The 24,684-nt window shown below is 44.7% G+C and overlaps 1 protein-coding gene across 1 annotated transcript in view; it reads right to left on the reverse strand.

Annotated features, from left to right (window-relative positions):
- FASN (fatty acid synthase) overlaps nt 1-24,684 on the reverse strand; it is a 62,288-nt gene that overhangs the window by 12,668 nt on the left and 24,936 nt on the right. The window contains exons 10-34 of the mRNA XM_083727916.1: nt 24,463-24,650; nt 22,764-22,953; nt 19,734-19,828; nt 19,101-19,235; nt 18,781-18,984; nt 16,404-16,519; nt 15,533-15,708; nt 12,896-13,087; nt 12,702-12,782; nt 12,419-12,604; nt 11,530-11,709; nt 10,725-10,928; nt 9,827-10,137; nt 9,323-9,712; nt 7,649-7,813; nt 7,323-7,441; nt 7,055-7,209; nt 5,926-6,129; nt 4,631-4,781; nt 4,121-4,299; nt 3,623-3,742; nt 3,376-3,498; nt 2,771-2,994; nt 1,013-1,211; nt 468-619 (exon numbers count right to left, since the gene is read on the reverse strand). Of these exons, the coding sequence (XP_083584042.1) occupies nt 468-619; nt 1,013-1,211; nt 2,771-2,994; nt 3,376-3,498; nt 3,623-3,742; nt 4,121-4,299; nt 4,631-4,781; nt 5,926-6,129; nt 7,055-7,209; nt 7,323-7,441; nt 7,649-7,813; nt 9,323-9,712; nt 9,827-10,137; nt 10,725-10,928; nt 11,530-11,709; nt 12,419-12,604; nt 12,702-12,782; nt 12,896-13,087; nt 15,533-15,708; nt 16,404-16,519; nt 18,781-18,984; nt 19,101-19,235; nt 19,734-19,828; nt 22,764-22,953; nt 24,463-24,650 (4,439 nt within the window). The remainder of the gene's footprint in view (nt 1-467; nt 620-1,012; nt 1,212-2,770; nt 2,995-3,375; nt 3,499-3,622; nt 3,743-4,120; nt 4,300-4,630; nt 4,782-5,925; nt 6,130-7,054; nt 7,210-7,322; nt 7,442-7,648; nt 7,814-9,322; nt 9,713-9,826; nt 10,138-10,724; nt 10,929-11,529; nt 11,710-12,418; nt 12,605-12,701; nt 12,783-12,895; nt 13,088-15,532; nt 15,709-16,403; nt 16,520-18,780; nt 18,985-19,100; nt 19,236-19,733; nt 19,829-22,763; nt 22,954-24,462; nt 24,651-24,684) is intronic.

A 24,684-nucleotide genomic window follows, 5' to 3' on the forward strand; every position in this document is an offset into this window, starting at 1 on the left:
AATAGAACATGCCCCTCCTCAAATTTACTAGGAAACCTCACCCCTACCCTTCAAGTTTTTCTGCTGACTACAAAATGAAGGGTAACATTCCATTTGGTGGCTGCTGCTTCTCCTATCTCATAAGCATAACCCTAGCACCTCAATATGACTTTCCTCTTTTGACTAAACGACAACAAACGTGGAGCAATGGAGCGATAGTTTTCTGTCTTCATGACCAGCCTTCCCCAACCTGGTGCCCTTAAGATGTTTTGTAACAGCCCTAACCACAGGCTATGCTGGCTGGGCTTAATGGGAGCTGGAGTCCAATGATATCTGGAGACCACCAGGAAGGTTGTTCTAGAGTCTAGATCTTTCCAGAACACACTGCAGAAGAAAGCTAATCAGAACTGTTGCCTGTTAACGTGGCCCAGCCAAAGCAAACAGCAGATAAGAAGCTACCACAGCCATGTTGATCTTGAGCCACTCACCATAGCCAAGTTGAAGATGCCCCCAACTGGTCCAAGCTGAGAAGCTTCTTGTATTAAGTGTTGTGCCCCTTCAAGAGTCCCGACATCACTGGTTGACACGAGAACTTGGACACCCAACTGTTTCCATTCTTGGACACGCTTAGCCTGATAACCTGCAAATCGTGAAAATCTAGAAATGAGAATCACTGGGCAAATGGATATACTTCTCATTGCAATTATTCTTCTCAGAAGTCTCGCATTGCTTCACTTTCCGGTCAGTATTTTCCCCTTCTTTCTTAATAATGGGATTAATCATTGTCTTTTGTTTAAAGATGAACAAGTGCCTTTGCTCCTATATATATTGTGAATTTTTTATGCTAAACCTAGATGCTTCACAACTCCATTTCAGGTTCTCTCCCCAACCTCACCCCACATAATTTCCCCACCTTTTTTATTTAAAAAAGCCTGCAACCATTATTCTTCAACATCATGAACTGACCCAATTTCTTGACTACTGCTTGCAAACTCAAATCTTTCCTTTCAAATGCTTTTCATTATCAACTCACCAGTTCGGATGCCGGAACGAGATGTTAGCACAAGCTTCTTTGCTCCTCTTTCAATCAGCCATTGAGCCAACTCCAGCCCAAATCCCCCAAGGCCTCCTGTGATAATGTACGTCTTATTTGGTGGGCAAGAAGTCCTGGATATGGCAGAGAGCTGGGTTTGCTTAGCTTCCTTTGTGGAACATTCCTCTTCTTCGTGGACCTGCAAATGATAGCGCAGACAGTTCATGAAAAAAAATAATCTACAGAAAAACTGAAGCATGCTCTTTGTTTTTATAGCCTTGGTTTATGCTCTGCTGGCAAAGGATATCCCATGCAAGAAGCAAATGATAAATAAAGTGGGCGCAGGTGCTAAATGCTTTAGCTCATGGGTAGGCAAACTAAGGCCTGGGGGCCGGATCCGGCCCAATCGCCTTCTAAATCTGGCCCATGGACGGTCCAGGAATCAGCGTGTTTTTATATGAGTAGAATGTGTCCTTTTATTTAAAATGCATCTCTGGGTTATTTGTGGCGCATAGGAATTTGTTCAAATTTTTTTCAAAATATAGTCCGGCCCCCCACAAGGTCTGAGGGACAGTGGACCGGCCCCCTGCTGAAAAAGTTTGCTGACCCCTGGGTTTAGCTAGTCATGCAATCCCCTTTGGGCCAAGCAGAAGGTGGGAAAAGGCAAGGGCTGAATAGCTCTGTCTAGTGAAAAGCAGGGACATCCTCAGATTTCTGTCCCCTCCCCACATCTTGTTAAGTTTCAGCAGTGTTTTGTTTTGTTTTTTACTGAGAGGACGCAGGGGTATGCATACCCCTAAACATTTTGTGAATCTAAGTTTGGCCTCATTGAGGGCCAGTATTTCAATATGAGTAGGAAAATGAGAACAACACTAAAGATTTTCTTTAGAAAAAATGCACTGAGTTTCATTGAGAACAACAATCCCTCTTCAAAGTGTTAGGGTTAGAACTGCTCACACATTCCCCACAGTGGGTCCTATACTGAGTCCGATATATCGCCAGTAAAGGTGCGAACAGATGCAGCTCCAGCTAAATCAGAATAAACTTAATCCACACTTTTGAGGTACCCTGGTAGTAAGGCTCAACCAGCTCACTAGTTAATGATCTTCCACTGGCAGGAAAAAGATTCTTCATTTAAACAGGCCTTTGGCCTTCTGAGCCAATTTGTTTTCAACTGCTCAGTGTTTTAATCTGCATTTTAAATTTCATTTACATGTCTTTTTAAAAATCTTATTTCTCTCTGGAGTTTTAACACAAACTTTTGTTATCTCGTTTGAATATTTCTGTGGATTTTAAAAAGTTGTTAGCTGCCTCCAGAAAAAGTGGAAAAGTGGGGTTTAAATGTAGCAAATAAAAAATACTAGTTGTTTAAAAACCTGTGAAAAAAGGCCTTCATTAAACACCTTTAGGCGCCAGGCAAAAACATTCCCTCTTTAACCAGGCCTTTGGCTGATTAACATCCAAAGCCCTTTTAAAATATGCTGGGGAAGAGGGGTGTGTGTTATTGGGTTGTTGTGGTTGTTGTTATTATGTATTTTGTGTCTTTATATTTTGATTTTATGTTGTAACCACCCTAAGACCTGTGAATATAGGGTGGTATACAAATTTAATAAAAAATAATAATAAATAGTGTTAACGCCACCTCTCAGTGAATTTCTCTCTCTCACTCCTAGGCCTTACTATCACTACTCATAGCTGATCAGCACAGTTTGCACACACTTGGGTCACAAATGCAGTCTTTAGATCTACCAACCATACCTTGATCACAACTTTTCCAATGTGTTTTCCTTGTGCCATGTATCTGAAGGCAGCTTCTACCTCTTTTCTGTTGAAGGCAGTGGTCCGTAGAGGTTTCACCACACCGTCTCTTATGCCCTTCGTCAGCAAGTCGGACACTATTTCCCAGTCTTTGTTTCCCTCCTCAAAAATGGCATCTAAAAGGATCCCATGGAAAGCCACGTTCTTCAAGAACAGGGCCATTCCTACGGGGAGCAACACAGGTTTATGGGCTTTACATATGGTCTTCACAACCATCAAATTCCATTTGAATATTAAAAGCAATTCACATACCAGTGGCACAAACAGAAACAGAAGCCTTTGAAACGAAACTGCTATTTTTGGGAGTAAGAACTACTGGATTACATGAGCAAGGCTTAAGAGAGGCCAGTTCCACAGAAACACCACCCACACAGATTCATTGCAAAATGTATTAGAGACACGCATCATGCTATTATGATGCTAGGAACAAGATGTTTAGGGAGAAAGCTAGCTCAGGAAGTGGTTTGGGGGCCACTGAAGAGTAGCGTGGTTTTGTTTCTCTGAATGACCATACTCATAAAATAAAAATCTGAGTGAAATCTTACCAAGCGGTGTGTTGTTGGACAGGTCGTATTTGCCTATTTCCAAGAAGCGTCCATGTTGAGCAAGGCAACGCAGACTGGCCTGGAGCTTCTCTTCTGATAAGGAGTTCAATACCAAGTCGACACCTGCAAATAGGAACAATATAACATTCCAGCACTGCACAGGATTCATGCTGCCCTGTCTTCCTACTAAATAATCCACACACCCAATTTCTAATTAAATCTTAAGTCTTGGAAAAGGCTATATTACCTCTACCATTGGTGGTTTTCAGGACATGTTGCTCAAATGAGGTATTTCTAGAGCTGGCAAAGCTATTCGCATCAAGTTGTGGGAATCTTTTTTGGAGATATTCACGTTTCTCTTTAGAGCCTGAAATCAGACAATAAGCGTTTTGTTTTAGTAAGCTCCAGTCCCTTGCGGGCAACTTTCTTCTGTAGAGGCCCACACTAAAGAGTAATAGAGCTGATTGTTTAATGCTTCCTGAAGAGATTCAAGAATTCACTGCCCCCCACAAAAAAGAATGAAATAACCAGGAAAAAATTTCTTAATCACTCCCTCCATGTTTATCTCTGTGGAATTAAACATAGGCATACTTGTGATGCATACACTCTTAAAATACTGCTTCAAGAAATATAAAATAAACTACCTCCGAACATGAATGCCTTGTTCCAACTGAGTGTCAGAATGATCAGTAAGGGCACAAAACAAGGACAATAGGGTGACTAGAAAAAGAGTGTCTCTACTTACCCACAGTAGTAAAGACACGGCAGCCCATGCTGAGGGCAATAGCAATGGCTGCTTGGCCCACACCACCTGAGCCAGAATGAATGAGCACAGTCTCGCCCTTCTTCATGCCGCCCCGAACCACTAAGGAATAGTAAGCAGTAGCATATACCACAGGAACAGAGGCTGCCTCTTCTAGAGTCCTGAAGAAAAGGAAAGAGGCCTTTCTCAGGTATCAACATATATTTTTTTAGCCAGTTATCATCTCTCACAACTCTTTTTACAGAGGGAAGAGGGAGGGTGAACACGCAAGACTAATGGGAGTTGCAGTCTAACAGCATCTCTGTCATAGAGTACTAGCCAATGAATTCAAAACAGTTATACTACTAAAAAAAACCCAACCACCACAAGATAGTTCTGTTGCTAACGATGCATTATTTACATTAAATCCCAGTTTGCTTTTAAAAGGTCTTCAGATCAGACAGAGTGTATGTTACCTAGCCCCCACAAGAAAGAAAATGTAAACTAGCCTACCAGTTTTGTGGAACCTCCCACAGAAACCTCTTGTCAGAGTCGACCACTGTAGCCAGTCCTTTAGCTGGTAGCAATCCCATCACTTTTTTCCCTGCAGGGTCAAGTCCTGAGAATTCCATTCCCAACATGCATTGCTGCAATGTCCAGTTTCCTGAAAAAGAATGGAATGATCCCATGAAGCTACTCCAATAAAGTGTAACGCGTGGGAAAAGGTAACTTCCGATGTCTAAAAGTTTGGAACGTGGCAGCAACCAGATGCTTTTAACATCTTTGCCCCTTCCCTCTCCAAATCAGTAACCAATGATGTTACATTTCTTGATTTACTCTCAAAAGCAAGAATAAGTAAAGGGATCCCTGACCATTAAGTCCAGTCATGGCCGACCCTCATGTTGTGGTGCTCATCTTGCTTTATTGGCCAAGGGAGCCGGCGTACAGCTTCCGGGTCATGTGGCCAGCATGACTAAACCGCTTCTGGCGAACCAGAGCAGCGCACGGAAACGCCGTTTACCTTCCTGCCGGAGTGGTACCTATTTATCTACTTGCACTCTGACATGCTTTCGAACTGCTAGGTTGGCAGGAGCTGGGACCAAGCAACGGGAGCTCACCCCGTCGCGGGGATTTGAACCACCGACCTTCCGATTGGCAAGTCCTAGGCTCTGTGGTTTAACCCACAGTGTCACCTGCGTCCCTCAAAAAGCAAGAATAGGAACTTGCTAATATCAATAAGCTCTACATATATATATATATATATATATATATATATATATTGCTCAAGGAGCTTTCCTTCGTTGTTGCATTAAATTAATTATACTAAGTGAGGCAAGAGAGTTAATCCAGTGCTATGAATGACGAAAACACAATTGAAGTGAGGAGAGGAAAGACCATTTGGCCTAGGGCATAGGAGTTCAATGTGCATAGGGAAATCAGTCTCAGGAGATGTTTGCCATGTGACTCTGCTGTAAGTCAGGCCATCAGACCATTTAGCCCTGTACTGACTATAACTGGGAATGCTCTTTGTCTTAGGCAGAAGGTTTTTCCTAACAATCGCTACCTGAGATTCTTTAACTGGACGAAGAAGCTGGGGGATTGAACCGCAGACTTTCTGCATGCAAATCATGACTGCGGAGCTCTGAGCACTCCCCTGTGTAGTTATGCCTGTTTTTAGACATGGTGCCCCTTATTTTTTGATAACACACTTGCATGAAGCCCCCAAAATGGCTTACAGACAGTGTGTCACTCACAATGTCAAAATATCGTGAGGTCTCTCTTGAAAGAAAAATTCCCCCCCAGCTCACCTGGAATGGCATCCGGGGAGAGTTTTCCTGTAGCCAACATAATGTCACGGAAATTGAGAGATGCATAATAGACTTTGCAGAGCTGGACATTGGGATTGGTTGTGTGGAAGTGGCGAAGCGGAGAAGCGATCCAGCGGAGAGAGGAAAGATCCCCACGCGTCAATACATTCACAAATGCATATTCAGTCAGCTCTTGAGGTTGAGCTGTGGCAGAACAGGAGACAGAGCAGTCAGCATTCTTCCATTGTTACAAATAAAAGTGTGTTTGCTTGTTAATTTGTAGTAATCTTTATATACCACTATATCATGAAAAATATCAAAGCAGTTTACAATATCTACATATAAGACAAACACAGAAACATTTAATATCAGAGACCACCCACTAACCATTATGGAAAGGTGTATTTTTAATTGCTGACATAAGCCTGGCGGCATAGAAAAGCTTTCAGCAGACATTTAAAGGTTGAAAAAGAAGGTGCCTGATAAATCTCTGCTGGCAGAGCTTTCCACAGGACTAAGCTTATGACACTAAAAGCTCTACTTTGTGTTCGTGTCAAATATGCAGGAGACAACTAATTACCCTCCTATAGATGATCCCAGTGACTAAGCTGGTATATAAGGATTTACGCAGTCCCCAAGGTACTCCCAGCCTAAATTGTTCAGGGCTTTGCAAATTAACACAAGGACCTTGAACCTGGTTTGGTAGTAGATGGGCAGTCAGTGCAGATGTTTTAACAATAGTGTCACGTGTCATCGGCCATGTGCTGTAATCACAGTTGGAAAAGAAGTCATACCACTTGTTGAACAGATGCCAAATGTTCAAGAGGGCATGTGTTATTTCACAGAATCAGGATGATCATGTCCCAGAAGAACAATTACTAAGGAAAGAGACTGGGCCAAGGAGTGTCTTCTTACTTTTTGTTTTCCAGACCTTATGGCAGGAGTAGCAAGCATGGTGATCTCCAGACTGGAAGACTACAGCTCCCATCATTCCTGGCCATCAGCCGCTTTGGCTCAGGCTGATGTAAGTTGCAGTCCAACAACATCTGGAAGGCACCGTGTTGGCTACCTATGGTGTTGTGGAAATAAATATTGCTACAGGCTCGCTGTCCATGACAATAAGAATCACCTTGTTTTAGCTGGAGATGTCTGAAAGAGCCCCACTTCCCATCACGATAAACATTCATCACCAGGTCATTCTGCAGAATCGTTTGCATCTGCTTGGTAGAAGGCGTGGTGGAGGGTTTAGGAGAAGAAGAGTCCAGGTTGGAAACAAAAAGGCACCTAGGAAGTAAAGCACACACTTAATCTAAGTGTTAGTTCACGTACATTTCTATCAGATGTTCATAAGCAGCGACAGAAATTGAATGCTGTCACTGGATGCTGAATTTTGGTACCTGATCCTGTTGCCCCCGGGCTCTTGGCGCAGGCAATTCACCATGCCAACAATTCCTGAAGTACCACAGCTGGTAGCCGTTAGCCACACGGGATGTTCAGAAGGTTCTGCTAGCATTTCCTGCAGGAGAGATCCCAGGCAAGCTGATTAGTTAACACAGAAAAGAAGGATTTCCAGAACGCACAGTATGAAAAATAAAGCAGCTCTCTCTTTCACTCAAACTGAGAGAGTGCACTTTTAAAAAAGCCAATAACTTCATTGAGAAGTAGATGAAAGGCCTGGGAACAAGAATGGAAAGCAGCTATTTCCCATATTGAAAACTGTTACCTTCAAAGGTTCCACCCACTTGTAGTGAGTCTCATCCACTGGCAGGAAAACAGGCTCCTTCGCAGGAACTGGCCGACGGCATAAAAAGATGGTTGCGCCAAAGGAGGATCTTTTTACAGCTACCAAATTCAGGCCAGCCTTGCTAAGTAAGTCCTCCCATTCTACCTGCCAAGACAATAAATTTTAAATGTATAAGATGGGACCAAGAAAATGATTCTTGAACAAACAATTGTCTCAGTTGCTGGCTTCACAAAACAAAGATTTTGGAAACCACCACTCTATTGTTGAGAGCTGATTTTAACTGTTGTTCTTGCATTTTTGATCTGCTCTTTGCATCTGGTGAAAAATTATTGACTTCCATGGGGCTGCACGCAGCAGATGATAGATAATAGATAGATAGATATAGATAGATAGATGATAGATAGATAGATAGATAGATGATAGATAGATGATAGATAGATGATAGATAGATAGATAGATAGATAGATATAGATAGAGATAGATAGATACGATATTGATCATATATTGAAATATGTACAGAATGTTAATATTTTTGTTTGGGAAGAGTATTTATAAACCAGATACTTGCAGCCCTAACAATGCAATCCTATGGATGTTTGCTCAGAAGTAAGCACCACTGACTTGCATTGGTCTTACTCCCAGGGAAGTGTGTAAAGGATTGCAGTCTAAATTTCAATTTTATTTGCCAATATCTATTGCCGTTAGGCTTAGCAACCTGGCTACATTTCAGCTTCTGAGATTACCTCTCCTTGTTGTTGTAGCATTGCAATTTTTTAAGAGGCCGGGTGAGTGTCTGTCACACCCCAGTCATGTACATGGATGGGAATTGTTGCTTCTGAGAATCACTAAGGTAGGCAGTTACATTGCTGGTTGTATACTGAGCAATCCTAACCCCAGCTGGGCAGCACTGCAGTGTGGCAGATCAGGTTAACCACTGCCACAGGCAAAACCATGCTCTGTTCTATGCCAATCTAGGGATGGCAATGGGGCCAGTTCATGATCCAGTGAACCCTGGGATGGCTCAGCTGCTCCCCCTTTCCACCCACAGAATTCCGTTTTGGGGATTTCTGCAAGCTGCTGCCAGTGGGAATCCCAGAAACAGTACCTCTACCTGCCTCCACTTTCAGCAGGCAGAACAGGCATTTCCAAGCCAGAGGAGTGACCCTGGCATCTCTGAGGGGATAGGTAGGTGGAATTCTTTTGGGCTGAGCAGAGAGAAAGTCCTCTGCAATATGAACTGCTGGATTTGGAGTTTGGATTGCAGTCTTAGTTATTGTAAATACATTGTGATTGTCCCTAAGTAGAACAACAAAATAATTTACTGTTTTTCCAAGGCAAGAATCCTCTACTGATTCATTTTCTTTTCTAATCATAAAAATGCCCCCTCCCCCAAAACAAAATACTTGATACCAGTTCATACCATACAATTAGTATGCCTTTTCAATCCCTAAGAATAGGAACCAATAATCTAAACAACAGAGGAGAGTTCTAAATCTGCCTAAAACTACAGATTATTTCTGGATATTTTTTTTAATGAATAGTTATCCTTTTAAAAGGAAAGTGAAAAATGAAACACCACTCCAAACTCATTGCTCTGAGCAAAGCATGATCTAGAGCCAACTGAAGAGAAATAACAAGGGCTTATAAAATTACCTGAGTCAAGAGACCAGGTTTCTCCTTCAGCTCGGGAGATGTGAGGAAGCTGACAATTTCTCCCAGAGTTTCTCCCTTCAGAAGAGTGTGCAGTAAGACAAAACCACCATCCTTCACTGTGGCCGCCATGTTGGAGAGCACCTCTGCTGGATTCCTGAAAGGGTTCAGTGCGCAGTTGCACACAAGGAGATCAGCATTTGCCAGATTTCCAGAAGGAGGGCTTGCAGGGTCCCACTGCTGAGTAGAAACACCAAGTTCTTGCAAACGGCTCTCATTGGATGCCAATATTTCTGGGGCTCTGTCAGTGGCAGTGTAGTCCAGTTGAAGCATGGGTTGAGTGTTCAAGATACTTGTGACGCGCGAGTATAAGTGCCCGTCTCCTGCCAGGGCCTGTAAACAAAAAGAGTAGCCATTAATGAAAAGCACTGTGTGTCATTAACACATGGAGAAAGCACACTCACGGAGAAAAGTTTTGCCTCTCTGCAGAGCTGCACCCCAGCTCACCTCGACTATCTTCATCTTGCGGCTGGTAATGTTCTCCAGTGCTACGTCCACACAGGTCTTCAGCTCAGCAAAATCCAGCAAGCCATTGAGGAGGGGGTCTTCTTGAAGATGCAGCTTCTCTCGAGTCACAACCTGTTCCAGCTCTGAGTAGAGGTTTCCGTTCAGCTCCAGGCGACAGATCTCAGCAAGGATGTGCAGGAGGCCCTTCTGCTCAGGTTCCGTCTGTGCAGACGTCTTTATATTCTCTAGCCCTGGAATAGCCAACTTGACTCCATGCTTTGCTATCTTCTTCTGTAATTTCTGGATCAACTCTGTAGAGGAGACAAGGAATATGAAAACAAAATTATTTATGTTGCTGGTGTTTTTGACTTTGCTAATATTTGTTCACAGGATGCATTTGACTTCCACGTATGCCAAAAAAGGTAAAGGTAAAGGGACCCCTGACCATTAGGTTCAGTCGTGACCGACTCTGGGGTTGTGGTGCTCATCTCGCTTTACTGGCTGAGGGAGCCGGCGTACAGCTTCCGGGTCATATGGCCAGCATATGGCGAACCAGAGCAGTGCACGGAAATGCCGTTTACCTTCCCGCCGGAGCAGTACCTATTTATCTACTTGCACTTTGACATGCTTTCGAACTGCTAGGTTGGCAGGAGCTGGGACCAAGCAACGGGAGCTCACCCCGTCGCGGGGATTTGAACCACCAACCTTCTGATTGGCAAGTCTTAGGCTCTGTGGTTTAACTCACAGCGCCACCCACATCCCTTTCACGTATGCTTCCCGGACCCAAAGTTCATTTCCTAAGGGACTTCTCCCTACATCCTTGCCAAATGAGATGGGGTGTCTACATCAAACCGGACGCATCCTATCAGAAAGCATAGTGATATAAGAATCTTCTTACCTTTGCAATGGTCAAAGCTGGAGTGAAGCTGGGCATTGGAGGACAAGCAGCCATTCTCCACATATGGCACAAAGCAAAATTTCTCAAGTGTGGGAGGGGTCTGCTCCTGCTGGCGCCGAGGAGCCACACTAGCGTGAAGACCAGCAATCTGGACAGCTCCTGCTGTGATGGTGTCAAAGCAGCGGTCCACAACAGCATCAAAAGCTACAAGGCAAGGCAAGAGTCAGCAGAGAGCACTGGGAAAGCAGTGAAAACGTAGTGCAATCAGGTGGAGAAGGATTTCTCTGAATTTGGTCTAAGAGAAAATCCAGTTGCTAACAGCTTTATGACTCCCATAAATCTATCTTACTGCTTTAAGGTAAAGGTAAAGGGACCCCTGACCATTAAGTCCAGTCGTGACCAACTCTGGGGTTGCGGCGCTCATCTTGCTTTATTGGCCGAGGGAGCCAGCATACAGCTTCCGGGTCATGTGGCCAGCATGACTAAGCCGCTTCTGACAAACCAGAGCAGCGCACAGAAACGCCATTTACCTTCCCGCTGGAGCGGTACCTATTTATCTACTTGCACTTTGACGTGCTTTCAAACTGCTAGGTGGGCAGGAGCAGGGACCGAGCAATGGGAGCTCACCCCGTCGCGGGGATTCAAACTGCCAACCTTCTGATCGGCAAGTCCTAGGCTCTGTGGTTTAACCCACAGTGCCACCCGCATCCCTTCCATCTTACTGCTTTAAGTCGGCACAAACACTTTTGAATTTTGTTGTCCATAAAGGAGACCCTATTTTTAAAAAAAAGGGATTGCCCATTACCTTCAGTCTCATCGTTGTATTTCTGTGCACGTTCTTGGTGTAACTTTGGATCAATGCAAACAGAGCGGATTCTGGTTGGCAAGCGCAGACTTCTTCCTGTTTCCCCCAAGATGATCAAATGCAGCAGGGTGTCAAGGAATGTCACCCAATTCCCGCTCCACAACACCTTCCCAACATTCCCTGGGAACAAGAAACAATCTAATTAGCACACAACAGCCACTGGCATGACAATGGCAGCACAAAGTGAGAAACTATTCACATCTCTGTCTTCTGTATCAACTGCACTGGCTATGCCCCCAAAGTCCTTGTGCTTTCCAAGCTAGCTAAGGGGAAGCAATGCCTAGACAGATCTCCAGTTTCTCAAAAGCTTGCCTAATTGTGAACATCTGTTATCAACATTTATGAATTAGAATTGACTTTCGTTTCATCATCAGTCACTGAGATGAAGAAGCTTCCAAAAAATGGAAGGGTGAACAAGGCTATCGATGGCTATTGGCTACAATGGCTATGTTCTAACTACAATGTTGGAGGCTCTACATTTCTCAACACTAGTTACTGGGAATCACAAGTAATCTTTTATTATCTATTTAGTTATAAAATTTCTATACTGCCCTTCATCCGAAGATCACAGGGCGCTTTACAATATGCAAGCACAAAAATACATACCATAATAACAAATGAAAAAAACACCCCACATCATCATCATCATTATGAATGCTGTTGCACTCAGTTCCCGGCTTTGGAGCTTTCCTATGAAACAACTGGTTGGCCACTGTGAGAACAGGATGCTGGAGGAGCCATTGCTATGATTCAACAAGGGCCTTCTTACATTCAAAATGAATAGTAATAATCCTTAGCCCTATCTTTCAGTTAAGGTACGTGGTCTTACCATTACTACTAGATTCCAAGAGTCCCTGGAATGTTGGCCCGTAATCATAACCCCGCAGACGAAGCTCTTTGTAAATGTCCCCCTTGGTTAAACGGACGTCTGGGCTTGTGTTTGGCTGGATCTCCACATCAATTTGCTGGTTGCGAAAGTTATTCAGAGCGGTTTCTTCCAAAGGGCAGATTTTTCCTAGGAGACACAGTATGTAGAAGAAAGGGCAAGTGAATGGCGAGGCCAACACCCCTTTGATTTCTTCAGAGTACTTGTAGTAGGAGCAATTACTTACCACTCACAGCCAGATTCCCATTCCCAGACACTTCAAAACGCTGAGAAGCTGGCATGAGTCTCACCTCTAGCTGTGTTGCACCTGCAAGGTAGGCAGAAATTGTCAGGATATTAGAATTTAAACATAGCCTGCAGAAACATGGTTCACCAGACTATGTTAATTGCCTAGGCTGCAGAGATTTTGACTAGCCTCACCTTTCTTAGGTAGTATTGTTGCCTGGTGGATTGTAACATCTTCAAACAAGACAGGTATTTCTTCCATGGAGGTCCCTAGAGATCTTGCCAGAGTGCGCCAGGCCAACACCAAGTAGCCAGTGGCTGGGTACAGAACCCTGCCATCAATGCAGTGACCCACCAAATAATTATCAGGTGATTCAGGATTCACATCTGTCAATGATGATTAAAAAAAAAATGAACAAAGCATATTTTTCAAACCTACATCTCTGGCCCAAGAAGACTCCAAAGCTGTTCCCCACAGGTTGCCAAAATCCAAGCACAAATGTTCCCACTTTCCCCACCACCACTATATAAGTTTCAGTGCTGCAAACATCTAAAAGAAAGCAGCTCTTTCCCCCATTCCCTAGTTTCCCATCATCAATTTAATTCTGCTAAAGCAACAGCATCCTTTAGAAGCTTGTTTTACTACAATTTCCACCATCCCTTACCCATTGGTCGTATTGGCAGGGGCTGATAGATCAGCAACGTATGGAGGGCCACAGGTCCCCCATCCCCATAGGAGCCAGCTCCCAGGGGTTGAGGTTCCTTTGGCCCCCCAAATAAAATGTTTGAGGGTGCCACCCCCCCCCCCAGTTGATGGGCATCAACATTCAAATGCAATTGATTATGTGGGGCAGGGCTTACTCGCCCCCCTCAATATTTTATTCAAGTTGGTACCCCTGCCCATCCCTGTGTCCCAAAGTGATACAAGGTGTATGGTAGTTCATACATTTCCCCTAGAGATAAATTCTGAAAATGCCATTTTGAGCATTTTAAGATACAGTGGTGCCTCGCAAGACGAAAAGAATCCGTTCCGCGAGTCTCTTCGTCTTGCGGTTTTTTCATCTTGCGAAGCAAGCCCATTAGCGGCTTAGCGCTATTAGCGCTATTAGCGGATTAGCGGATCAGCTGATAAGAGACTTAGCGGATCAGCTGATAAGCGGCTTAGCGGATCAGCTGTTAAGTGGCTTAGCGGCTTAGCGGATCAGCTGTTAAGCGGCTTAGCGGCTTGGGAAAAAAGCGGGGAAGGGGGGAAAAAACACAGGAACTCTCAAGACATTTTCGTCTTGCAAAGCAAGCCCATAGGAAATTCGTTTTGCGAAGCACCTCCAAAACGGAAAACCCTTTCGTCTAGCGCAGTGTTTCCCAACCTTTTTTGGGCAAAGGCACACTTGTTTCATGAAAAAAATCTCGAGGCACACCACCATTAGAAAATGTTTAAAAAATTAACTCTGTGCCTATATTGACTATATATAAAGTAACTCTCTTTAATAGGCATCAAATAAACACAAAGAAAGTATTTTATAATTACTTTATTATGAAATAGTAAGTACCGTATTTTTCGTCCCATAGGACGCTCCGTCCCATAGGACGCACCTACTTTTTTTTGGGGGGGGGGGAAATAAAGGAATTTTTTCCCCCTTTATTTCCCCCCCCAAAAAAACCAGGTCGGGGAACAGTGGGATGGCGGTGCTGCGCCTCCCCGCTGTCCCCCGAGCTTGTGGGGCTGGCCCATGTCTGCCCGGCGCGAGGGGCGCTCTGCTTCAGGGCGCCCCGCGCGTCGGGCGGCAGGCTACAGTCAGCAGCATGGGGAACCCTCTGTTTCAGGGCGCCCCACGCGCCCCCCGGTGCGCAAGGCTTGCCAACACGAGCGCGGAGCACGGGGCGCCCTTCGGCTGCCAGCTGCCGCCCGCAAGCCTTGCGCTCCTGGGGGGAGATCCCCCGGGTGCGCAAGGCTGGCCAACACCAGCGCGGAGCATGGGCGGCCTCCGAAGGGCGCCCCGTGCTCCGCGCTGCCAGCTGCCGCCCGCAAGCCTTGCGCTCCTGGGGGGAGATCCCCCGGGTGCCCAAGGCTTGCCAACACGAGCGCGGAGCACGGGGCATCTTCCGAAGGGTGCCCCGTGCTCCGTGCTGCCAGCTGCCGCCCGCAAGCCTTGCGCTCCTGGGGGGAGATCCCCCGGGTGCGCAAGGCTGGCCAACACCAGCGCGGAGCGCGGAGTATGGGGCAGCCTCCGAAGTTCACCCCGTGCTCCGCGCTGCCAGCTGCCGCCCACAAGCCTTGCGCTCCCGGGGGGAGATCCCCCGGGTGCGCAAGGCTGGCCAACACCAGCGCGGAGCACGGGGCGGCCTCCGAAGGGCGCCCCGTGCTCCGTGCTGCCGCCCGCAAGCCTTGCGCTCCCGGGAGGAGATCCCCCGGGTGCGCAAGGCTGGCCAACACCAGCGCGGAGCGCGGAGTATGCGGCAGCCTCCGAAGTTCACCCCGTGCTCCGCGCTGCCAGCTGCCGCCCGCAAGCCTTGCGCTCCCGGGGGGAGATCCCCCGGTGCGCAAGGCTTGCCGACACCAGCGCGGAGCACGGGCCGGCCGGCCGAAGCGAGCGGCGATGGGATGTGGGAGCTCGCTCGCTCGCCACCCCGCGTGTGCTCGCCGCTGCCGCCCCACCTCTCGCCGCCCGACTCCCTCCCACGGCACACCAGGCAACGTCTCGCGGCACACTAGTGTGCCGCGGAACACCGGTTGGGAAACACTGGTCTAGCGGGTTTTCCGTCTTGCGAGGCATTCGTCTTGCGGGGCACCACTGTAATCTGCTTTTGGAGGACGAAGTAACTGGTACACACCAATATTGTAGACTGTTGCTGATCCAGAACCACCAGCGCCCGTTGGGAAGTCTTCAGCTTTCGGGATATCCCATGTCTGACTGTGGTCCCAGAGAATGTAAGGGGAGATAAGGGGAGTCCCCAAAGGTGCAGGATATTCAGCAGGTGGAAACAGATTGTTCGCAAGGACATTGATTCTAAGAACACACATAAACATGAATTTGTGAAGTTGCATGCAACAGTAAGAAGTTATAGTAACAGTAGCAAATGGAAGGCAAACCAAGAGCTAGGAGCCAACATGGGACTAAGGACCCCCAACCACTATTTTCTGTGGTCCTGGTCTCTTCTAAAAATGTGCAATATTTTCTCCCTTCTCTACAAACAGCAAAACAGCCTATCGGAACACGGCAAGGAACTCAGGCATCAATGGAAGTTCTGGTTTCAGAGACACAGAGATTTATGTCACTATAAAAGCTGGATCCTACATAAAGCTTTTGAAACAAATACACTAGGTTTTCAATTCACCTGAATGAAAGAAACCCCTGTCCATTTTGCTAATATGTTCATGTCATAAATGGCCCTGCAGCACTTCTCCCCATGACATTCAATCCTGCTTTAAGGTAGCAACATAGCTGGGGAGGGGGGAACTACTAATGGTATAATTCAATCTATTCCAAAAATGACTTCCACTTGCACAATGGGAATTTCATTGGCTCTTCATCTCTCTTCCAGAGGGTCCCCCAACCCTTGTCTGCATTTGAGTTTGAGGGTGTGCAAAGGGCTGGAGGGAACAGGAAGTTTCCATTGGGCTCACAGAAGTTTGCTGTGCAAGAAGAGCTGCGGAGCTGGATATTTCCCTATGTTTCTCATTAGCTTTCACTCAACTCCTTACCCTGTAAGGTGGATTTTTCCAATATGTGTCAGGAAGAATTCCAGGTTGCTTTTATGTTCTTTCTTCATCAAGGGTAAAATGGTGCAGGTTGGCTTCAAAGCTCTTCTCAGGATTGCCTAGACAGGTGGAGTTCAAAATGTTATCAGAAAAGAAAAGAAATCACTGGCTTCCTTCTTCTAAAACAGACTATTAGCCAAGGTGGCCAAATGTTTTTCTGGCTCTACAATAGAAAAATGTTGGCAACCCCAGAAGGAAATACCATTTTATATAACAATAATATTCTGCCTCTGCAAATGGAAAGGACTTCTCCAATGGAGGTTCCTGCTGAATGTGGTGATTTTTGCTAATTACAGCCCTTGGCACCATCCCCCACGCTGTTCCAAAACAGTTTTTGGAAGAATATAGGGGGGAACAAAGAATCAATGGAAATCCTCTCCCTCCCACCTCGCTTTAACTAGCAACAGTATCCCATGAACAGAATTGGCTCAAGGAATTTGGAATCCGAGGCATTTCCTGGAAAAATCTACAGACACCCAGTTTTCAGTGAAAGTAAAACACAAATCAAGTTTTTTTAAAAAACAACAACACTAGACTCCAGTAAACACTACTGGTATACACGCATAGTTTTACAGGCTGTGCTTTACACAGTGAATCCATAGTAGAAAACCACAGACTAGACTAGAAAAACTGGAAAAGAAGTTATATGTAAAACAGCCAAGAGAGCATCAGAGCTTAACAACTGTTGCATAATTTTAGGTTACACAAACCAAACCTTTGCATTTACATTAGTACACTGAATCCTCTCCATAAATGAGCTATGGCTTCAAGGGACCTTAAGAGGCATCCCAAACAAATACATTTTGCCAAGACACTTTTTTCCTTTTCGATCCTGCCGCAAAATAAGACTTGTGGCTTGATCCAAACTACGTTTACATGGGATTTAGTTCTATTGGTGATAGCAGAACTAAAGACCAAGAAAAAAGGCTTAGGACTGCACTCCAAGCCTGCCATTTATAAGCTTAGTTACATGGGAGTGAGCTTCATTGTTGAACTCATATTCCAATAAAATCCCTCCATTAGCAGTCTCCCTTCACTAGAAGGATCTCAATCAGAAGACAAACAAAATAGCCTAGGCATGACTCTGGTGGGAGACATGTATTTAGAAGGACCACAATGATAGACACTTGCTACCCATCTTTTCTCCAATGGCCCCAAGGAAATGGAAGGAGTGACTACAGCCCAGCCCTTCCACAGCAACATGGGCAGCTCTTGATGCAATGCTGGGAGTAGGCTCTTATGAAATTCTATATAGCTGCCTTGTGCTGTTTTCAGACAGAGGCACTGGGCAAATCAATGCCAACATCTCTATTCAGTAACAAACTGCTACTCCTTGTGCAAAAGCAGGGAGGAGGAACCTGTGGCCCTGCAGGTGTTGCAGGACTAAAATCCCTGCTATCCCTGATTTAAAAGAAAACAAAACTACCAAAGGAGAGTTCTTCTCTGACATCGTATCAAAAAACACAAGTTACCAACGAACCAGAAGAACTACCGTAACAGCTATGCTAAGCTCAGGTAAATAGGACAGCCTTTACCTGGCGCTTTAAGACTATAACGTAGGCGAGAAAGGCTCACAACATTTTATTGCCCGAGGTGGAGCAGCAAACAGCCACAAGTCAAGGTGTACAGTACTGAAGGCCAGTCAAGTTATTTTGGCAACTGAACACCAAAAGAAGACATCTTCCCCTCCCTGGCAGTAAAAATACAAGAAGAACAAACTAAGCGACAAAGACATTTTGCCCTTTCATGAACACCCAAATTCTGCTGCCTGAGGTTGCCACCTAACTGTGCCTAACAGTAGGGTGGGTCTTGACAGAAGGCCCACACGGATCTCTTTTGGGAAGGAGTCCTACACCTGAGGAACAATAACAAAAAAGACCAATTCTTTCACTTCCTGCAAAAAGACAGAAAGTACCTCTAATTTTGTCAAAATTTCATTGCTTATGTCTTTCAGTGTAAGTTGCTTGGAGACCTTGGTAATAAGCAACTAAGAAATCTTAATGATCATGACAACAAATGTTAAGATCACAACCTAAGATGTTATTTCATTTATCCTCCCTGCCACTTTCTTTTCACACATTATATTCATCTATTTGCCGGATTCTGTTTTCTTCTCCTTGGTTTCTGGCGTATACACAGCGGTGGATGAATACATTTAAATTACTAGGTTCCTGAGGGAAAGCTGCACTGAAATTTAGGATAACTGATGAGGGAAGGTGGTGGGAACCAGAGTGGAAACCATTGTGGTCACTAGAAAAAGGAGAATCTTGTCCCCATGCCTCTCCAGCTTCAGGCCATGAGTGAACCCCAAACGTAATACCTGCAGAAGGGCATGTGGGGCAATCTCCACGACCACAGCATCTTCTGGAATATGTCTCAGGCCTTCCTGGAACAAGACTGGGCTGACAAGGTTATTCACATGGTACTCAGCAGAAGAGTTCTGAGCCAGATCGCTTTGCCACTGAGATTCAGGGATGGAAGTGCTGATCCAGCGGGAGGAACGTGGCTTTGGACTGGGAATAACCTAGAAAGAAAGAAAATAAGAAAAATGAGACAGGAGACTTAAGCAAAAAAAGAACCACACCATACAATGCATGTGCAACCTTTCTGCTCCAGTGAGAAGCTATTTAGGAGCATTACCTTCTTCAGGGCGCTAAGCAGCACTGGTGCGATGGACGCCATATAGTATGAGTGGAAAGCAACTCCTGCGCTGAGCACCTCTTTCGCAAATACACCTTCTGCTTTCAGCTTGGCTACAAATTTGGCCACAGAGTCCTTAGGAAAGCGAGAAAGAAATAGCATTGAACAGGTGTTACAGGGGCCTGGTACACTGCAATAAGCCTCTGCCTGTGAAGCAACCATCATTCTCCATAACTCGCTCGTACATGGCTTATCCGACATTCCTAAGTGTATATGCAATAATATCCATTATATAAACCCAAATCCTCCGAACACTGTGGAACTCCAAGAACAAGAAATGGGCTGCAGCTGGAAGGAGGTGAGTTTTGCATTCTGACTGGGATTTACCGGCCAAATCTTTAGATTCAGGCTGCTAGCATTAACTTTATTGCTAGCCTTCATTTTCAGATGCAAATGATAGCATTCCTCTGGTGAGTTTGCTTTCATTCTCAATTCAATTTGACATTATTTAATCAGGTGCCTCTTCTTGACCTCCTGAGGTTTGGCCCGAGGGAAAATTCCAGTGATGAGGACACGTCATTCGATATCTTAAACATGTAGCAATTTAAGTATTGGTTCATACTAAGTTCTCACCTGAGGCCCTGAAACAGTGACAGTGTCTTCAGAGTTGTGACAGGCAGGGACCACTCCGGCAGGGCACTTACGTTTACACTCCTCCCATGTCAGACCTGTAAAAGACAGATTGCTTTAGATGAGTTCAGCCCTCTTAGGAGTAGTCATGAAGAAAGTTTTCCCTAAGAGCAAGTGAGGAAAAACAACTCCCAATTTCCTAGTGTCTTATTCCCTAGCTAGAACTAGACTGGACATTCTAGAACACATTCCTTACAACCATTTCAGCTGCATAATACTTAGGGATGGGCAAATGTATCAGTTTTCGTCTCTCTTAAAGGTAAAGGGACCCCTGACCATTAGGTCCATTCGTGACTGACTTTGGGGTTGCGGCACTCATCTCGCTTTATTGGCCGAGGGAGCCGGCATACAGCTTCCGGGTCATATGGCCAGCATGACTATGCTGCTTCTGGCGAACCAGAGCAGCACACGGAAACACCATTTACCTTCCCGCCGGAGCGGTACCTATTTATCTAATTGCACTTTGAGGTGCTTTTGAACTGCTAGATTGGCAGTAGCAGGGACCGAGCAACGGGAGCTCAACGGGAGCTCACCCTGCCGCGGGGATTCGAACCGCTGACCCTCTGATTGGCAAGTCCTAGGCTCTGTGGTTTAGCCCACAGCGCCACCCGCGTCCCTCCTTAGTCTCTCTTAGTTTCTCGTTTTTCCAATCATAAATTTGATTTTCCACTTCAGTTTGATTTTTTTGATTTTTTTTAAAGTCCTTATGAAAATTCATCAGCATTTTAGTGTTATTTTTTTCTTTAAAATTTTTTATTCCTTCGCAAAGCAATTCCCCCAAATATGTTATATGCATCTATATGCTCACTTCACCCTAGTATAAATATTTTTAAAAACACATACATTTAAGAGAAGTGTGAGTTTCAAAGGAAGGGTACGTTTTGGTTCAGAAATGGTTTTAGAAATTGTGACTGAGGTAAGTTCATCTGTAAGTTTGAACTGAATCCCTCATCACATTAGAGGAATTATGAGGACCAGGAATGATATTTTATATTATTTAAAATATTTACAGCCTGCCTTTCATTGCAATGTGGCACCATGGCAGGGTACAATAGTATAAATTAAAACCAATAACTACAATTATAAAACATAACAGATAAAATATATAGTAAAAACTACAGCAGAAACACCAGTACCAGTATGGTTTAAAAACAACAACAACAACAACAACAACAACAGGCAGCTAACCCACCCCACCCCCTATAAAGACCTGCTTAAATTGATGGGTTTTCAGTAAGTGCCAGAAACTCCTAAATGTTGACACCAATCCTATTTCACAAGGGACGGATTAATACCATAGTTGGGGTGCCACCACAAAACAAGTCCTCTCCCTGGTTGCCACATACTAGATTTAACTTAGATGTGGAACAACCAACGACAGAATCAGCTGCTGATCTCAACACACACATAGGTTCTTATGAAAGGATGTTTCTTCAGACAGCTAGATTGAATGTTGCCCAAATCTCACATCCTAATCCCTAAACAAGTAGGTGTGCAGTGCAATGCTATGCATGTTCACTCAGAAGTACTGAGTCATAACTAAACGTGCACAGAATTACAGCTACATAAAGCACAATAATACTCAGAGGTTAGATGCTTAGAAATCAAGCTAATCTAGCAAAAGATCAAACCAACCATATGTTGGGTTGTACCCACAGCAGTGGGAGGTCCAGTCACAAACCTTTCCCCCTTACAGTTAATACATTTCCAAAGCTACACAAAGCAAACTGAAACCAATGTGCAATATCAGTATAAAAACCTGCTGCATCCCCTCAAGGGCTCATAAACTGACCAACCTAGCAATCACTGCTCTCTGTATATGTAACAATATTTATCTGTAACTGAGCCTCTGAGGCTTAGGCATCAACACTTACCCTGTAGAACCTCACTAATTCCTTAGTGATGGAGCTACCACTATCCTAATGGGTAAGGCTGATAGGAGCTGTAGTCCAGCAACATCAGGCAGGCATCATTTTGGCTACCCATGCAGATTATGGTCTGATTGATGCACATAAATTGTCCTTTTTATAAAACCTTTTGAGTGCGGGCTTCAGTGAGATCTTGCTAAGGAGCTTCCTAAACTATAGCAGATTTAATATAATCCTGTCTCTCCATCGCCCTCATAACAGTTTCTTCTAGGTCTATTTCTTACCAATTTTAAAATGAATACTTTATAAAGGAAATGTTCCATAGGGTATTTTGTTGAAATGTAGCTTTACTAGAGAGTCGTAATACTACCTTGTACTATGCATTAGGATAGTTTATAGTTATTGTCTACCATTTAGATAGTATAAAGAAGATGAATTGTTACGAGACAATTTTGTGACACTTGAATTTCCTGTATAAAAAAATGCTCTTATCTGATTTTACAATGTGCAATACCAACAGCACCTTGCTAATCCTAAAGAAACTATGTAAGTAGGTGTAGGTACCAATCTGAAAAGAAAGGACCTTTGGGGCTGGCAGTAGCTCAGAAGTAGGGCAGCTGTTTTGCATGCAGAAGATTCCAGAAGATCAAAGACATCGCCAGGTAGGGATGAGAGAGAACCCTGACTGAAACCTTGCAGATTTTCTGCCAGTCCATATAGACATTACTAAGCTAAATGGACCAATTGTCTGACTCCTTATAAGCCAAGTGACTTATCATCAACCAGTTGTACATAACCAATTGTCAGACATATTATATGTGCTCTGATGAATGCTTGCCTGCTTTTAAGCATCACAAAACCGGTCTACAGAATGTCCACTTGGAGGCCGATTAATGGCATGTAACAGCAACGAAACCTCAATCCGTAAAAACTCTGATATTTTTCTGAATTTTATCAAATATTGCCCAGGGTAAATAAATCCAGCCTCTTTAAACCTGCCCCATACTGCATTAAGGCAACTAGATGAGATCAGTTCTGTGAAGTGAAGGTAAGATTAAAACAGATCATCTGACAAATAAATAATAGAGCACATCTAGTTACCTACCAACAGCAGCCATGCCTCCTGGTGGTAGCTTGGCCTCTTTGATGCATCGGCCCCTCCAATAGGCAGCAAGAACAGCTTCTTCGTGACTTAAGGAGTTATCTGCATAGCCACAGGCTAGCTCCCCAACCGAGTGACCAACAATTCCATCAGGCTGCAAACCCATGGCCTTTAAAAGATCGATCTGTGCAATCTGGGGATTAGAAAATGGGCAGCAGTCTTTTATTTATGCCTTTGTGTGGAGTTCTCGCATGCCGCTTTCTATCAGTCAAAGCGGTCTCAAAGTGGTTTTACATAAAAACAAGCAATGTGATTTGCAGAACTCATCTAATACAATTAAAAGCAACAGTAAAAAAGGACAATATATGTTAAAATACAAAAATGGGGGGGGGAGAGGAAGATGACAGGCTGAAAAAAATGACTCTAAACATGGCCTTTGAAATCCTGGGAAATGAGGGGAGTTTTTACCATGTGCTGGAAGCCCCTCAGTGCCATAGCCATACAAAATTCCTTTTCACTCCTCCTCTACTGCCTTCCTCATTCCGCAACAGCACAATGCTTATGGGTCTGCTGAATAACTTATCCTATTCCTACACTTCCGGAAATCTTGCTTATCAGTTGCTTTATGAAATCCACAGTCACATTCTGTTGCATCTCCTAGTAGGCCCACACACGCTGCTCATTCACCTCCTCTTTGCCCTCATGCTGCCCTCTGCTTCCTCCTTACCGGGAGCCAAGCAGGCTCAAAATGTAGAACAGCATATGCAATCTTACCTTGGGGAGTTTGCCACATGATACATGAATCTTTTATTTGTTAATTATTACATTTATACCCCACCTTTCCTCCAAGGAGCTCTAGAGGCCTACAGTGTTTCTCCCCCTTACCATTTTATCCTCACAACAACCTGCTTAGGCCGAGGGAGAATGAGTGGCCCAACATCACCCAGTGGGCTTCATGGCTGAGTAAGGATTCCAGGCCCAAATCTAATACTCTACTCACTACAAAACATTGTTCCCTGGAAACAGGAAATGCCTAATAGCATTGACCCTTAACTCGCATTTCTTTATTTTTAAAAAAATCACATCTAGTGATTTTTCCTCCTCCCATCCGGCTTATGGAATGCCTGCCGTCAAAAAGGCATCTGTTGTTTTCCCTAGCTCTTTAGGAAAGTGCTGTTATGTGTACACAAAGATCCCATCACTAAATGTACTCAACAGAAACATCCCCCTATTGTCACACTCAAATCCGGACACCCATTTAGCAGAACTTGCTGCTCTTGAGCAACAACAAAGAGCAAGACTTTGAGCTAACATCAAAACTTTTGTCTCTATGTGCCAACCTGCAGAATAATGGCAGCAGATAGTATGCCTATGCAGGTATAAGCAATCAGCATGGAGGTGTTGTAAAGGCTCACATCCGCACACGGCCACTTTAAAAGGGCTAAGGACAGGACAGCTCAGAAGGAGTGTTCAGAAATGCTCCTCTTTCCATTTTGCTTCCTCTACACAGTGCCAGAATAAAAGCAAAGCCTTTTGCATGGAAACTGGAGCCAGTTACCAGTGATCCCAGGCTGAAAGGCGGGCTGCAAAGATGACTGTCTACATGATGTACATCACTAGAACTGATTAGGAAAACAGTGAGCCATCAGAAGAGTTCCTTTTCATGGGAGGCACAAAGAAAAGGGGGAGCCCTCCTTCTTACCTGAATAGCAGCAAGTCCAACGAAAGCATTGACAGTGTCGTTAAAAGTGTTCTCATCCGTGCTCTGGAGTAGATCGGAAACCTTCAGGCCCGTGTCTTTCAGAGCGTCATCTGAACGCAAGATGGATTGCCGAAAGAGATCAAGCTGCATCAGGCTAAGCCCCATTCCTTTCCACTGGGTGCCCATGCCTATGGGATAGAACAAGCAGAAGAGTAGCTTTTA

The sequence above is a fragment of the Podarcis gaigeae genome, assembly GCF_964106915.1.
Source record: "Podarcis gaigeae genome assembly, chromosome: 2".
Taxonomy (NCBI): domain Eukaryota; kingdom Metazoa; phylum Chordata; class Lepidosauria; order Squamata; family Lacertidae; genus Podarcis; species Podarcis gaigeae.